The sequence below is a fragment of the Cebidichthys violaceus genome, unplaced genomic scaffold (genome assembly GCF_023349555.1).
Source record: "Cebidichthys violaceus isolate CVI_PGR_0920_01 unplaced genomic scaffold, fCebVio1.0.p SCAF_30, whole genome shotgun sequence".
NCBI classification, from domain to species: Eukaryota; Metazoa; Chordata; class Actinopteri; order Perciformes; family Stichaeidae; genus Cebidichthys; species Cebidichthys violaceus.
The window spans coordinates 1,208,477-1,225,009 of record NW_027176484.1 but is presented as its reverse complement, the minus strand read 5'-3'; the positions used below and the strand labels follow the sequence as shown (position 1 = coordinate 1,225,009).

The window sequence follows — 16,533 nt, the reverse complement described above, 5'->3', positions numbered from 1 at the left end:
CCGCTTGTTTATGCAAAGTTTATTAATACTGAACGTGTCCCGCGTGTCCATTATGCGCCACAATCTGCCCGTCCCGAGGACCTGAGCAATATGAATACTAAAGAAACAACTACCTTTAAACCTCATCACCCTTTTTGAAAATCTAATAAAACCCCCTCATCACCAGGCTACAACCATGAGAGGGGACCAGATCTCACTCTTTCGGGGGCAAACTGAATACATGATTCACACATCAAAGTTACACGTTAGAAATAATACATGAAGCTTGGGAATTCAAACTTACTTTTCTCGCTGTGCTACCCGTGAACAATCCTTGGCCCCCGAGAGCTTCACGTTTTTTTTTTTTTGTATTCATGTGTGAAGAAGAATTCAGATTAGGAGCTTAATCACGCTAACGCTATTACACTATATTAATATGTATTCCTGACCCATGCTCCAGACAGGGGGCCGCTCGCGACTGCAGCGAGATCAGAGCATCGGTAGTCGCGTACTGTGAAATGTAGTCATTAAAACATCTACCTGTGTTGCACGTCGAGAAGCCCTGGAGTCGAGTACATCTATCGCACATGTATATTTCATAGGGGGAAGCATTCAGAGATACCTCCTTTCATCGCCATATCAAAATCATATCAATGTGGGGATTTCTGCTCCAACTTTTTGTGATGTTTCTGATGCGATAAAAGGCAGTTTAGTTGACAGGTATTTATTGAAGAAAACTGTGTTCTCTGACTGGGCCTCGTTTTAATCAGCAGCCAGAGGCTCTGCATCAAACTCACAGACCTGCTGTGAGAAGAGGAGGCAGTCCAGATGGCGGTATCAATTTAAACACTGCAAATCTGTGTGACTGTAAAGATTTAAACTGCCTTTTTTTTGGGGGGGGGGGGGGGGGGTTGTGTGCTAATCAAGACCAGCTGTGATCATAGTGAAAGTAAAACTCCCCGTAAAAAGCTGCTACATGGAAGGAACTGCAATACAAAACAAGACCACAGTTTGGAAACTGTGATGATTAAAAGTTGCTGAGCGTAGAGATAGAATAGGAGGAGAACGGCCATCTTTTCTTCCTGAAATATCGGCTGGTTGCCCGTCAAATAATCCCTGAAACAGTCCCGCTGTCAGCCACTTTGATTTTTCGACAATAACAAGATATAAAATGTTAGAGTTAGTGAGATTTAGAGGTGCTGGTTGGCGGACTTTGTTACCTTTTGTTACGACAGAGTCAGGCTAGCTAAACTAAGCTAAGCTAACTTGCTGCTGGGTGTAGCTCAAAGAAATAGAAAAGGAGTTGAGCAGAAAATGAACCCGTCGTCTATTGACTAAGAAAATGCTGATTGTTGTTAGTTTTTATGGCGACAACAAGTGGTGTTGTCGCAGCTTGCCAGAAAGAGAGCGGACGAAGCTCTGGAGCTAGTTAGCTAGTTAGCTTGTTCTTCTCCGGAGTGGAGGGGCTGTGAGACCCAGCGCTACCGCTATATAGCACTAAAGTCGATCACTTTAATGGCCACCGCGACAGCCCAACAATCATCTCTTCCCAATATTGTCCTGTCATGTCTGAATAAAGTATTAAGTAACCACAGCACAGTATGTCTAATTTGACAAAAAGCCGTGTAGACCAGCTGCTCTAACAAAAACAAAACGTAAAAAAAAATCTTTATCGGCCGATATGGATCGGAAATGAGCAGCAATTGGTATCGGCGGCAAAAAAGCGTGATCGGGGATCTCTAAAAGTTATATCTGCTCTCTTTTATTATTTTGAGCTCATCCGATCCACGACTTAAACCCGTGATACAATCTGAACCGTGAGTTTTATGATCCGTTGCACCCCTATTAACTAGATGGATGAAGCCAGCAATGAATTGATAGCGATGTTATATCAACTCTACGTGTACGGATAACCACAATTATGTTGGTACGATAAAAGCAAAATGTTTCTGGTCGATAACTTCTTGTGGTTTTTAGGAGGCGCGTCTGTAGATGTTCGTCATGTTGTTATATGCTCCCCTCCAATGAGCTCAAGAACCTGACCTCAAAATGTTCACCAGCATCCATTCCCAGCGTTCCCTTTTCCTTGATCCGTCGCCCTGACCACTGTTCATTACAGAGCACACCCTGGAGCGTAATAAGGGTGCATTGTGACCCAAAGACGCTTCATCTGCATGCCGCTGAAACCTCCCGGTCGGGTTAGACGGTGAACAGAAGCCTGCCTCAGTGAATGGAGCCCCCACTGCATGAGAGAATTTTTCGCCTTGCCCTACTTCCAGAGCTCATTAAATGAGATCTTGTGTTCAGGCTGGAAATAGAAAGAAAAGTTGGCGGGGAGAAACAATAAGTGTGTATTTAGCCATGTAAATCTTATTGCCTCTGGGAGATCTGGCAAGTGGCCGTAGTGTGAGTGCGTGTACGACGGATGTTTCCTACAGATGATCCTTCCATATATATGTCACAGTTTTTCAGCATCATTCTGTGGCTCTGAAGACAAACCTGCTGTGATTCTTTCGGAAATTCAAAAGAAGGAAAAATAACAGGATCTTTGGACTCCGAATTGTGCAGATTCCCTCCCAGAGCAGCTGGATTCTTCAAACATTGCTCTGAAATATTAAACACCATAACCTCTTTAGTGGAGGTGTTAATTAGCCTAATATCACGACTCAGTGGGATTAATGGGAAAACCATACTTTTTTTTTTCTTTGAAATGTTCAAAGAATTACAGACCTGGTGTATCAAAACAGTAATTAGCCAACAGTCTCCTAGTTATAATTACGTTATAAAGAAAATGTCATGTTGACTAGATTATGTTAATTAACATAATGAGGAAATGTTGTCATTTGTCCATTTATATCATGTGAACCAAACCTTAGGTGTAAAGGTGAGATTTTGATAAATACCAAACAGCAACCTCTGAAAAGTGTCGCAAACCTGCATTCTCTCTAATGTCCATCAGGGGGCGACTCCTCTGGTTGTATAGAAGTCTAGTCTAAAATGACTCTACTTCTCTCTTGATTTATTACCCAAGTAAACATTGTAAACATGAGTTTATGGTCTCAATCTCTAGTTTACAGTCTTCTTCAACACAGCATGATGTTCATTTAGTACATTATGGTCCATTTAGAGTCAAACAGACCATAAAGCAGGGTAAGACGGCCAAACTGCGGCACTCAAGGCTTCAAAACTGTAGTCCGCTAGCCAATCGGTTTAGTCACGGAGACAACGTCCACTTCTTGTTAACAGTCTCTCAGATAATCTCTTATTCACATTGTTGCCGGGAGTTAGACGATAAGATTGATGCCACCATCTCAAACCTGTACAGTACATATGCATCTACAGCTAGCAGCAAGTTAGCTTAGCTGTTGTGTAGCCAACACTGTGTCCTAGAAACTACGTTTGCATAAGAGCACATTTTAAACTTGCTCTCTTAAAGACATTTTTTTAAAATATGGAGTTTGTCTGAAAATATATCACTTTTACTGGCGCCAGAAATCTCTCTGCCATCTCTCTTTCAATCACACCTCACTTGTTTGGTTCAGTTCAATCTCTGCTGTTTGCTTTTTGGTGTGAAAGCAAATCGTACTCTTGAGAATGTTTGAATGAATATGCTTATTGAGTGAAGTCTAAAGAAAGCAACGTTCACAAGAGATCTGTAGGAACAACACTATATACACCCCCCTATATAATTATGCTAAATAATATGGTAAGAAAGCCAACGTGTTAGCACACGAGAGCAGAGAGTTCCCCTCATACACGGAAAAAGATAAAAGAGAAATTCCTCATTAAAAAGGCGAGTGAGAAAGACGCGACCGCACAGTAGCCATCCCTCCTGTGATACTACAGTAAGAGATGGCCTGCTTTCTAACCACTTATCATTATTCATCAGATATCAGGTCGCAATCAGGAGTAATCATGCTCATGAACCAGAGCAGCCACATGAGCACATCCACGACATGCTTAAAGTCACCGCTGTCTTATTTTGGGTTCTTAAAGCGCTGATGACGCATGATGACCGTCACCACAACCGATAGAAATATAATGGCAGAAAAACGGACATTCCCATTCGTAGCAGGATTTGTCAGAGCGGCGGCCATTTTGATGTGTACCGTGCCGTCGCGGCCGGCTAACTTTTAAACTAAACTGACTTACAGAAAGTCGCAGGCTCACTGAGTGGAGGCTTTGTACCAACAATTAAAAGGAGCAGTGGAGCAGTAACGTCAGGAGCCAGAGTAAATGAGCTAGTCTTAAAGTAACACAATGTGCCCACCAGCACCTCTGAGGCTCAACAAAAAAAAACAATTCTCGTTATTGTCGAAAAGTTAATTCCAGTGACTGATAACGGGACTGTTTCCTGGCAAGGGTTAGTTGCCAGACAACCAGCAGAGATTTTAGGAGGTTATTGTTTGATGTCATGAAATTGTCTTCTTTTTGTTTGGCTTAAGCAGAGGAGGTATGACATGTTAATTAGTGAGCTTTAGAAGTGCTCGTGGGCAGATCTTGTTTTTGTTCCAAAGAGCCAGGCTAGCCGTTTCCCCGTGTTTCCAGTCTTTATGCAAAGCTAAGCTACTTGGCAGCTGTTCTACACTTCAATTCAAGCAAACGAGCATATTTTTGCCAAATCTGGAGCTACTCCTTTTAAACTGGGTTGTTCGGAGGCTCCGGTTGTTTTGCACTGTTGATCCAATCGTCGCTGCTTTTCTTCAGTTCTTTTGGGGTTTTCTCGTTCTCAAACTTTCTTGTCAAAAAGAAAAAGAAAAAAACGAAAGCCACAAAACAATTCTGCAGATACATTCTAACGCACCACCGTGTTTGACCGTGTGTCTGTTTACCATGAGTTTGATTGTGCTGTTGCCTCACTGACCCCCCCCCCTCTTTCTCTCTGTGTTTCCTCTGCAGTTGGGAGGATGTGGCATACTGGGAGTGGGAGTCTGGCTCTCCGTGACCCAGGGAAACTTCGCCACCCTATCATCATCCCTTCCCTCCCTGTCGGCGGCCAACTTGCTCATCGCAGTGGGGACCATAATCATGGTGATTGGCTGTTTGGGCTGCGTTGGGGCCGTCAAAGAGAGCCGCCCCCTGCTGCTGACGGTAAGTTATTAACCAGAAAGGTTTTTTGATGACTTTAGACACAAAGGCTGCGTTGATGCGATGATGCCACGTTCTCATATTACATTTAGTTGTTGTTTGCATGGCAAATAACATCACTGACATTTCATAAAGTAAATAAGCTTTGAGTTTCTGTCCCTCTCTATCACTCATTTACATACGCTGGGGATTCAGCCTGTATTTACTGTGAACAGCTGCTGTCTGAGCGAGCCTCACTGTGGAACACTCTTTCATTATACATTTGATGTTTGGATTTTCTTTTCATGCCACTTTCTACTTCTACTCCACTACAATTTAGAGGTGTTGTACTTTGTACTGCAGTGCAATTATCTTACAGCTAGTACAGCCTGAGCAATTAGTTGTCTGGCTGATAAGTTGACAGAAAATTGATTGATTTTGATAATTGTTGAAGTAATTTTTTTGTGTAAAAATTACAAACTTTTTGAATTGTTTCCAGCCTCTCAAATGTGAGGATTTACCTATTTTTCTTTAAGTTATTTGAATCCAGTTATATATAATTGTGAGGTGTCTATCGAGTGCTTTTACTTCTTTCTTTTTTTAACATTTTGCTGATTGCACTTTTAACTTTTTCAACATTTTCACTGCAGGACTTACCTGTAAAGAAGTATTGATATTAATACTTTTCTTTTACAAAAATAAAAGACCTGAATACTTCCTCCACCGCTGCTTTAAAACACCGATGTGTCATGTGTATAAATTTAACTGGGACACTCAGACTTCTGACTCTCAGCAGCCACAGAGCTAGCTGCCAAGCTGTCTGAAAACGATGTGATGTGACGCCAAGTCGTTTATCTATCTAGAGGAAGACGCTCCGCCCTTTCGAACATCAACACTATGAGAGGAGCCACCTTTGAACAAGCTTAAATAGAACAGACACAGGGAGACTTTTCCTCTGCGGTTAATTGGGCAAACCGACAGAATTAGCATTATTTAGCTGCAGCTGTTTCACTCCATAGAAACTAATGGGGTAAAATATTCCCCTTCAGCTTGTTAAAGCAGCGTTGTGTATGCAAATGATGGTGTAAAGGCCGCACTAGCGCAGGCCACGAATAATTAAAGATGACACAGAACCCGAGAGGTTACTCGGCTGCAAACAATTGATGGTAAATCAAGCTTAATTTAAAGCCCTGTCCATGTTGCCTTTAAGCACAATACCCTCCATAACATGAACAACTTGTTCACGTTCACACAACAGCGGCTCTTCTGCAAACAGAGGCAATAAAGGGGCGTCGACAATACTTCACTGTGTCCCACAGCAGATCCCCGAAATATTTACACGACACTACTACAAAATGATATTTGATATATTATGTTATATTGCTGCACAATGCGATACATGTCGTACTATTACATTTCACCTTGTGCTCTACGTCCATATGTGTTGCTGTTTTATTACATCATATACGTTATTTTGTCTGCATTACTCCTGCGTAGTTATTCTTTTTTACTTTTATTCTACTGTAGTTCTCTTCATTTATTTACGTCCCTGCTGCTGCAACCCACACCCTCTCTGTGAATCAATAGACCCTTATCTGACCCCATCTTATCGTTAAACTACCTTTCCCAGTTGTGTTCAGTGAATGACACTGCTGACATGCAACATGCTCTGTATCAGCGGCCTCATCCCACTGTTTTCATTAATTATGCAAGATGTTTGACATTTCCTGTGTGTTGTAGTTTAGAGACACTGTTTCCCTAATTTAATTAAACATAGTGAAGAAGAAAAAAAACAAAAACAAGAGAAAACACAGCAATGATGACAAGATAATACAAATACAATCACTATTATGCAGCAAGGAAATTTGATTTCATCTTCATATTAAAAAATGATGCTCTGAATCGGGAGCTCTGGCTTCACTGAGAGAGAACTCACAGCAGTTGATGAGCCATATGGGGGTCTAGTCTGGTTGTCAAGGGCACTGGCCACTGACACAGCTGCTCTTATTTTATCCAGTTTAATGTATAGATAAATATATATATATATATATATATATATATATTTATCGCTTCACTAATCTCAGTAGAACAGCCTCTGCTGGTTTGTTTGGGGTTTAACAGCTGTTGAAGTCACTGAAGTTTACTGCAGGGGTGTCTGTCATGAATTTGCCAACAGAAAATATAGCTTTCTCTCTCTCTAGCTCACTCTCTCTACTATACTATATAGATACATATCTACATCTATATATAGATCTATATGTAGATGTAGATATGTATCTACATGTACAGTTCATATCTTTATATACTGTATATCTCTATTTCTACATATCTCTCTCTATATATATATATATATATATATATATATATATATATACATATCTATATACCTCCATCTACATATCTCTCTCTCTATATCTACGTATATCTATTTCTACATATCTATTTCTCTCTCTCTCTCTCTCTTTATATATATATATATATATATATATATATATATATATATATATATATATATATAGATATGTATCTACATATACATATCTCTATATACTGTATATCTCTATCTCTACACACCTCATATATATGTAGATATATATATATATATACGTATCTCTCTATATATATATCTCTCTATCTATGCATATCTACTTATTCTACTATATCTACTCTAATCTACACACATTTTGCTCTCATTTCAAACAACGCATCCCTGATGAAGTGTGAATCCCTGATCCTTATAAGTTTGGTAATTATTTTGATAAACAAGCTCATTTAATCACGCCGCACAGCATTCATCAGAAATAATAATTCCGTGTGGGAAATAATATATAATTTATCATTGGAAATAACGGCACAGCTGGGTGAGCAATTATGAGCTCTGTGGGAATGAGTCTTAGTGTCGATCGTTAGCATGATCCATGAAATTTTCCCCACAGTGACCGGACCAATTCCTGCGCTGCGTCAACGTAATGAGACCGGGCGAATTAGGAGTCTGCTTTGATGAGCGAGAGAGCAGCCCGTTCTTCACGGAGATTAGAAAAGACTCTTCTCTTCACATTTCAGGGCTAATTAGCATGCTGATGGCCGTGAGATATTTGAGGACTTAACGTTGCCGGCAAAGGAGTATTATTGCTTTTAGTGAGTCTTGTGATTTGCAGCCACAAACATCAGTGCGAATGCTTTTCAAAGACACGTTTCACTGTAAATGAATGAAAGACGTCCTGTCCTGAGCTTCAGTCTTGATTTAGTAATGCAGCAGTGTTTTTTGGACAAAGTTACCAAGAGAAATGTTGGTTTGCAATATTAATGTTGAAACTGATCACTCAAGGAACAAGCTCTTAAAAAAGGCCCTGAAGACCCATTTTCCGCTTCATACGATGAGAGATGAAAACACTATTTTCTGCCAAGTTACAACAATAGGATTGCAAAACGATGTTTTTGGACGGAGAAGCAAAGTCAATTTTCTGCAGAGGCAATATCAGGTGAGCTTTTCAAAGCCTCGGATAGACAGTGAACTGCCCCGCTGCATTCATCTGCACAGCCGACGAACAACTGCATTAACATCTTCTTCTTTCGTTTGAAAGTCAAAAAGATACGAGCAAAGACTGTATCTAAGAAGTGGACTACGGTTTTGAAGCCTGGAGCTCAGCACTACGGTCTTCACCATCTTCTTTTTTTAGCAACCGGAAGTGACACGAGACGGTGGAGCTAAGTACAAGTGAATTTGCTCGTATACGATCATACTTACTAGGAGACAGAGTCGGCTGCACTACAGCTAAGCTAAGCTAACGTGCTGCTAGGTGTAGCTATAGATTTACTGTACAGACATGAGATGGTGGTATCCATCTTATCATCTATCTCCCGGCAAGAATGTGAATAAGCAAATCACCCAGAGACAAGAGGTGGACGTCGTCTCCGTGACGTAACCGATTGGTTTGTGGACTATCAGTCGTTTTGAAGCCTTGTGTTCCACATTTTGGCCGTCATACTCCGCTTTATGGTCTATTTTACTCCAAATAGAACCATGATTTACTACATTTAACATCATGCTGTATGGAAAAAGACTTGAAACTAGAGATTGAGACCATAAACTCATCTTTACAATGTTTACTGAGGTAATAAATCAAGAGAGAAGTAGAGTCATTTTCTCATAGACTTCTATACGACCAGAGGAGTCGCCCCCTGATTTGAAGCCAATGCAGAAGTGCCTTGAACTCCTTTCTGACCTGGAGGTAGCCACCTTGGTTAACTTGGACCAGATTTTCCCATGTTTTTGTGTCAAAGTGACAAACGGGAACAACCATTTTTTGAATTGATCTTGTATTGAGGGAGAATGCTGCAGATGGCATCCACTAAACGAGCTCTCACACCAATGTACAGCCGACTGAAAACGCTTGTTTTTGCCACTGACAGGCTCAGATTGTTGCTATAAGCGTCTGACAACGTTATGGAAAGGATCCGATAGAGAAATAGAACGCTTTTCTTTACCTTTCACTTGATCCGGTCTGTTGTCGTGTCATGTGACATGTTGCCTGAAGACAATGATGGAAACATGAGTGAGTTTTGGAGAGAGGAGTGCGAGTGTTGCCAGAGTTGGATGCGTTTGAGAATAGAAAGCGTAACTCAAGTGTTGTCTAAAAGATTTTCAATGTTTTGGCTGAATATTTCAACAATGTGGATACGACGCAAGATTTCAGAATGAGACTTTTTATTTTTGAGTGAGCAGACAGATCGGATCGAACGAAAAGTAAAGAAAAAGGTTTTATTTCTCCTTAGGGTTCTTTCCATAATGTTGTCAGCCACTTATAATAGCAATCTGAGCCTGTCGGTGGCAAAAAAAAAAAAAGAGCACTTTAAGTCAACATCCATTGGCGTAACAGCTCATTTAGCGGCCGCCGTCTGCAGCATTCTCCTTCAATACCAAGACACAAAAACATCAGGAAATAGGGTCCAGGTCGAAAAATATCAAAGCTACGCTTTAAAATGAAAAAGAAAGCAGACATTTTATCATTTGAGTACAATGGAGTCATGACATTAAACCTAAATTGGTAACAAAATCCAATACCCTGTCCTTTTAGGTTAAAAAATAAGAGCCTTTTGAGGACACTGAATTTCTCCAATTTCAACCAGGGTTATGGGTGATTAAAGTCATGTTTCACACCAGTGAGTTCAGACAGTCAATAGCAGTGCAAGTCAAAGGGCACATGGGAGCTGTGGTGGGCCCGTGACCGAATCTGCCCACAAATTAGTCAGAGAGGTGAGGGAACTGTGCTGGAGATGGAAGCTCCCTCTTACGTGGGTCTCAGATACAGAGCCTGTAAATAAACGATTAGATCCGCCATACGAAGAAGACGCGGCGATCGCCTTCGAGGGCTGCTCGCCGTAGACGCTCCAGGCTGGAAAGATCCCGTGAAGGTATTGATTTTGGAGGGTGCTGATGGACTGTGGGCCTGACACGACTGCCTCACCGGTCACCACACAAAGAGCCTCTGAAGCTCTCGCACTGCGTGGAAATCACAGCATGGAACACAAAAGGAATCAATCGCTGTGCCTGGTCTTTGATTATAGCTCTCATCCCAAGGCCCTGCTGAGACATCAATCGCTGCTAAACAGGGATATCAGCACTGCTGGCCGAACAAGTCACAACATAAATAAGAATTACATGCAAAGGGCGGCGTCTGCAGTGCATAAATTTTCATAATGCGTGCAGTGTGCATTTAGTCTTCAGTGGCCAATAAAAGCTGCGGTTCTTCAGACGCATTAAAGTCTACATAAACGTGGAGTAAATATTACAATTCACAAGTGACTAATTGCGACGCTGCTTCCGGTGCTATTGAACCTGTAAACACGAGCTGCAAACATGGAAACGGTTGAAGAAAAGCCCAACCCCGGGAAGCTCTAGTCTGGTCCTCGAGAGTCGGTGTCCTGCAGGTTTTTGTTCCCCCCCGAAGGCTCGAGTTAGATACAGACCAGCTGTGGCTCATTACCTCTCACAGTACAAAAACTGTGATGGAACAAAAAGCTGCAGGACACCGGTCCAACACGACAGGAATTTAGAGGTCTTAAAGGACCGCTTTACTGAGTTTTATATCGCTGGTGATAGACTGACATGATAATACACACCATTACACGTGTCAGTGCTATCTGTTTCCCACAGGCTCGCTCTCTGAGAGCAGTAGCAAGCTTTCCCGGTCTCACATTTTTTTTTGTGTTATCTGGTGTTTAGAAATAGAAAAGGTCTTGAAGCCCAAAAAAAAAAGAAAAAAGGAATCTTCGCAATTGCTCCGTCTGAGACTACATGATCTAGGTGAAAGGCTTCACGGTTGAAAGCCGCCTTCTAACAAGATGCAGAGAGTGATGGTGTGATAGTTTATGTCATACAATGCAGTGCACAGTGGTGGGAAGTGCATTTCATGCACGTACTGTACTTAGGTACTTATTGTACTGCAATGCTTTAGGTCTGACTTAAAAGACAGATGATTCTGTGTTGCAACACGGGTTCACTGTGGGGTGCCCCAAGGCTCAGTGCTGGGTCCACTTCCTTTTCCTTTTACATGGTCCCTCTTCGCCACTTTATACCCACCCATAATGTCAGTTTTTATTTCCAGACAATTAAATCACCCTAACAGTTCGCACATAAAAGTCTTGGTTTTCTCTCATATTCAATAACTCAGATTAGGAGACATCTTGGTGTCATTTGCGGTCAAAACCTCACCGTAGATTTAAACCAATGGTTCAATCCTGCTTTTATCATCTCAGAAACATTTCATATCTATTAGATCTTGCGTTTCCAGATGTCCCTATGATCATTGATGAATATTAAACCAGTGGTTCCCGGTCTTACCAGCTCGTCTCATTGAGACATTTCAGTTAATGAGTTGTTCGCAGTTTTACCAAAGACAGATTTCTCCTTCATACGTCTCAAATCGGTTCATTTAATTGACTGTAAAGAGGTTAAATGAACCATTATTTCACAAATTTTGCCAAAAGTTGTACATAATAATATAAATTTTGTTGCAAAACTTTGTGTTTTCTTTTGTCTTCTCCCTTTAATCGTCTCAGATGTAACTTGTGACACTTCGGAGGGGGCCCGACCCTTGATTGGGCACCACTGGATTAAAATACTGTATATTTTAAAACTAGTTTCACCTCAACCTGCCAATTTTTCTGCAAAACAAATATGTTTACGACTTTAATCACATGATGCTGACACGACTTCTACTGTTTCCTAAGTAGAGTTCTGGATGAAGGACCTTTACTTGTAATGAAGTAGTTTTATTGGATATTGAGTACTTTAAGTACATAGCTTTACATTTCAAAAACCGCTGAATCTCATTTTTACAAAAGCTATAGAGCTTTCTGATCCATAGAAAACCCTGTTTATAGGCCTATTTTGCTTCCTTGTCCTCAGATCTGCTATAAATCTCTCCTGTAGTTGTGCTGCTGGAAGCCACTGCTGCGAACACAGAAACGTATTTCACTTTGAATGATGACAATTTCGGGAAAACATATCGAGCCCGTTTGGGCCCCTTTGTAATGAGATCCGAGTCTTTGTTTATAATAATTTATCACTGTTAGACGCCGGGCACAAAACAAACACAGCTTCTTTGGATTTTAGCGGAGATGCGATGGAGCCATGTTTGTTTACACAAACATTACTTTAACTACTGCGACTAAAACAGATGTAAATGTATTTGCACTGCCTGGTGCATCTCTGTCACATAAACAAGAGTCATTAGTCTCGTTAGGAACAGCCTTTTAAGGTAATTTGGAACAAATTATGCAATATTTGTTTGTTTATCATCTCAATTAAACCATTTTTTTCCCGCAAAGACATAAAATTGTTTTCAACAAACGGTTTCGATTTGTTTTAATGATTAACATGAAGTTACATCTAAACTAATTATTTATCGCGACGTGAGCGCAATTCCTCTGCACTTGACTTAATTAGCAGACTTTTATTCTGCACAGGTCACAAATGGGTTTTCATCATCTACAGCTAATTCCTGCAACGTATCTGCTAACAGCGGCCCATTCAATGCAGCAGTCTGAAATTCCTCGAGCTAATTCAATAGCTTTCTTGTATTATATTAGAAAAGACAAAAAAAAATAAAAAATGCAGTCTGCTGCCATCAAATGATCCCATTGAGTCTGCCTATTGCCTGAGTTAAATTTGTTATTAAGAGCAGATTAATGGGGAAATATTCAGAGAGCCACAGGGGATGAGTCTGTTTGTTCTCCAAGTGCTGGAGAGGATCCGTTTCTCTTTCTTAACGATGTCCCTTTGCTCTCCGGTGTGATTCCATGGGCTCAAACAAACACAGACAGAGAGAAACGGTAAAAGGGTGAGGAAGCAATGAATATGAATTCTTTCGGTTGGATTTCTTTGTTTTGTCTTTTGTTGAAAAAAAAAAAAAGGTTAAAGTTTAGATATTCAGGACCCCCCCAAACGATGTGCTCTTAAATCTTTAATGATTTTCAACAATAAGCAGACAAAGACAACATCTTGCAGCAAAAGATTTTTACAGATAGCAAAAAAAAAAAGGAAAGTAATTATCATATTTAATTCGACAAGTGGCTGTAAACATGGCTCTAAATGAAGGCTAATGGCTTGGTGCCATTCTTCGTAATCGCTGTCGACGTCTGAATTCTTCAGTGATTCAAATAGTTCTAGGGTTGTGTGTATGGACAGTTTTTCCCCTTTGTCGTCCTCTGCCTGAGCCAGAACAGCTACAACACCAAAAACACCGTTTAGTTACAAGTTACTTTTGTACTTAAGTAACGTCACTTCTGTAGTTATTTTAACCCAAACCACAATCATTTCCTGAACCTAACTAAGTAGGTTTGTTGGCTGAACCTAACTTAGTTTTCTGTTAACAGACTGTGTGCATGTAACGAGGGGAAACTTGACACGTGTTGCTGGACTTTCGTAGGAAAAACGCACGAAAAATGAGGAGCAACATTTCGTAGGACATCGTACGCACCGTTGTAAGAGGATACGTTGAAGTGCTTCACGATCATTTACTAAACCGAACCAACAGTTTTGTTGCTTTCACCAAAGTATTTCCAGATCTTTTGTTCTAAACCCAACTAAAGCTGTTTCCTGTGAAAACTGAATCTACATTTCTTCCAGAGTAGCTGGACTTCCACTCCATGGAACACTGAAGAGCAAAAGAGCAGGTCAAGAAATATCACAAAAAAAAGTCAAAATGGTTCAGATTCAAACTGGGCTTTTGCCATTTTTTGACTCCGTTTTCTAAAAATGTTGTTGCAGATCAAAAAAAATATATGCAAATATCGGGCAGCATCTTCAAAAAGTCAAATACTCACAAACTAGACTCACTTGACTGAATTGTATTTTGAAAAATACTCTTTAAAGCATTTCATCAACCCTAAAAGGCAGAATTGGTGTTACCAGGAATTTCACACCACACAGAGCACAACATTCCGATAATGAAGCCCGACAGAACAATGGAAATTGAAAAAGAGCCCGAGTGAATCAAACGCACCGTGGGCGATGCGCTGTCACCTCGTCGCTCCCTCACCTTCTACTGTTGCCACGTTTAGTGATTCACTCATGCAGGTGCTGCCAGGAAAAGACCTCGCGGGGCAACTGACAGCCTCGCTTGATTCCAGTGAACCAACAACCCTCACACCCGCTGTCAAGCTGCAGTACACGGAGGACATGTATAGCCATGATGCCTTTGGAAAAAGAACATCTCTGCTTTTAAAAAAAAAAAAAAACGGTTTTTGAAAGCTCTGAGATGGTCGCGTGCTTTCTGTGCCGGCACATCCAGAAAAACAAGGCTGGGAGTCTACAGCCTGTGTCAGGAGTCATAACACGACAACTTCATATCACGATAGGAGACTGGACACCGTCTTTATTTCGGAAATCGTAATATTGTAATGTGTCGTAAGTGTTGTCTTTTCTTGGGTTTAAGGGTTTTACAGTAAAGTGATGTAATCTTCTGAACACACCAGACTGTTCTAGCTGTTTCATTCGTTTCTTTTACACTTAATTATATCCACATTACTGATGATTATCTGTCAAAAATAAGCTGTAAGAAAATCAAATATCAAGAATATTTTTAACTGAATGCAGCGATGTCGATATTGTCGGGCTGACCGTTGATGCCGTCACAATATTAACACCTTTTTTTTTAATAAAGAGTTTTGATGAATAATCATCAGTAATGTGGATAAAGTGACAAGTGGTTGAATGATAAGTGATTAAAGGGAAATAACAGAGCAGCTAGAACAGTCTGGTGAGTTCAGGAAATTACATCATTTTACTGTAACACAGCCTTTAAAACCAGGAAAAGACAGAACTTACATCCAAAATCTAAGACTTTATTTACTCTCATATTACGATATTGATTGAGTTGAAAGGCACATCTTTTTTTAAACGATTTCCAAGACGACTAACAGACGGACAATAATGATATCACTGGAAAGTGCGCGTGTGTTGGGGATCGGAAAGTTCAGAAAATTACATAATTTTACTGTAATGAAGCTTTTAAAAAAAATAAAAAAATCAGGAAAACACTCATTCTATATTAGATCACAATATCCAAAACATAAGACGATATCTTGTCTCATATCACGTTATTGATATATTGATATATTGCCTGTAGCCCTACTACCAATATCGTTACTCCGGCTCAGAATGTCCCGTCTTATTTTCCGTGGTTATGGGCTGGTGGTTGCAATCGGGAGCTCTAAAGTACTGGTGGATTTAACCTCTCCTCATCGAGGACGTCTGTAATAAATTTAATGGCATCCCAGTCAGAGGCTGCTGAGATATTTCAGTCTGGACCAACCTGTTTTACATTCTGTGTGGATTTATTGGTCCGCCGACGCGGATCGGTTGATAAACTAGCGCCATTTCATCAAGATGTCTTTTTTATTTATTTATTATTATGACCCTCTGGAATATTACACCATTGTCTCAAATGACTCCCCCCTCCTCCTCCTCCTCCTCCCCCTCCCCCATGTGTGGTAGACATCTCCCCCCCCCCCCAGCAGAGTGGTTGATGATTGAGCTCGTAACAGTTTTAAGCACTCACACGAGCCCACAGGAGGAAGATGAATCACCCATCAAGCAGGAGGGGCGGGAGGCGACTGGTGAGGAATAAAACCAGGCTCCTTCAACAAATCCCAAAAAAAAGTGGAGAGAGGGAAACTGTATATCACCTCTCCTACTCCTCCTCTTCCTCCCTCTGCTCTCTTGACCTGTCACTTAGAAATATCGATGCTCCTCGATCGTCCTTACTTTGACGCCTCCTTCTTCTTGACACTCTTTGGCCATTTTATTACTTTTCCCTTTCATTCCCTCACACACTGCTGTCTGCTGCCTGCTGCCTTCTATTCAATGCAGACTTCTGTCATTCTTCACAGACAGATGCTCATTATCTCCCTTGTTGTCGTTTCCTCCTCACTGATAAATGGTGTGTTGAATAATGCTCTTCCCTTTTGTGTCTCTCGCAG

The 16,533-nt window shown here is 40.8% G+C and overlaps 1 protein-coding gene across 3 annotated transcripts in view; it reads left to right on the top strand.

The window, feature by feature from the left end:
* Positions 1–16,533, top strand: part of tspan4a (tetraspanin 4a) — a 112,950-nt gene that overhangs the window by 59,597 nt on the left and 36,820 nt on the right. For all 3 annotated transcript variants that reach the window (XM_068724318.1, XM_068724320.1, XM_068724319.1), the window contains one exon: positions 4,879–5,070. In XM_068724318.1, coding sequence (XP_068580419.1) covers positions 4,879–5,070 — 192 coding nt within the window. The remainder of the gene's footprint in view (positions 1–4,878; positions 5,071–16,533) is intronic.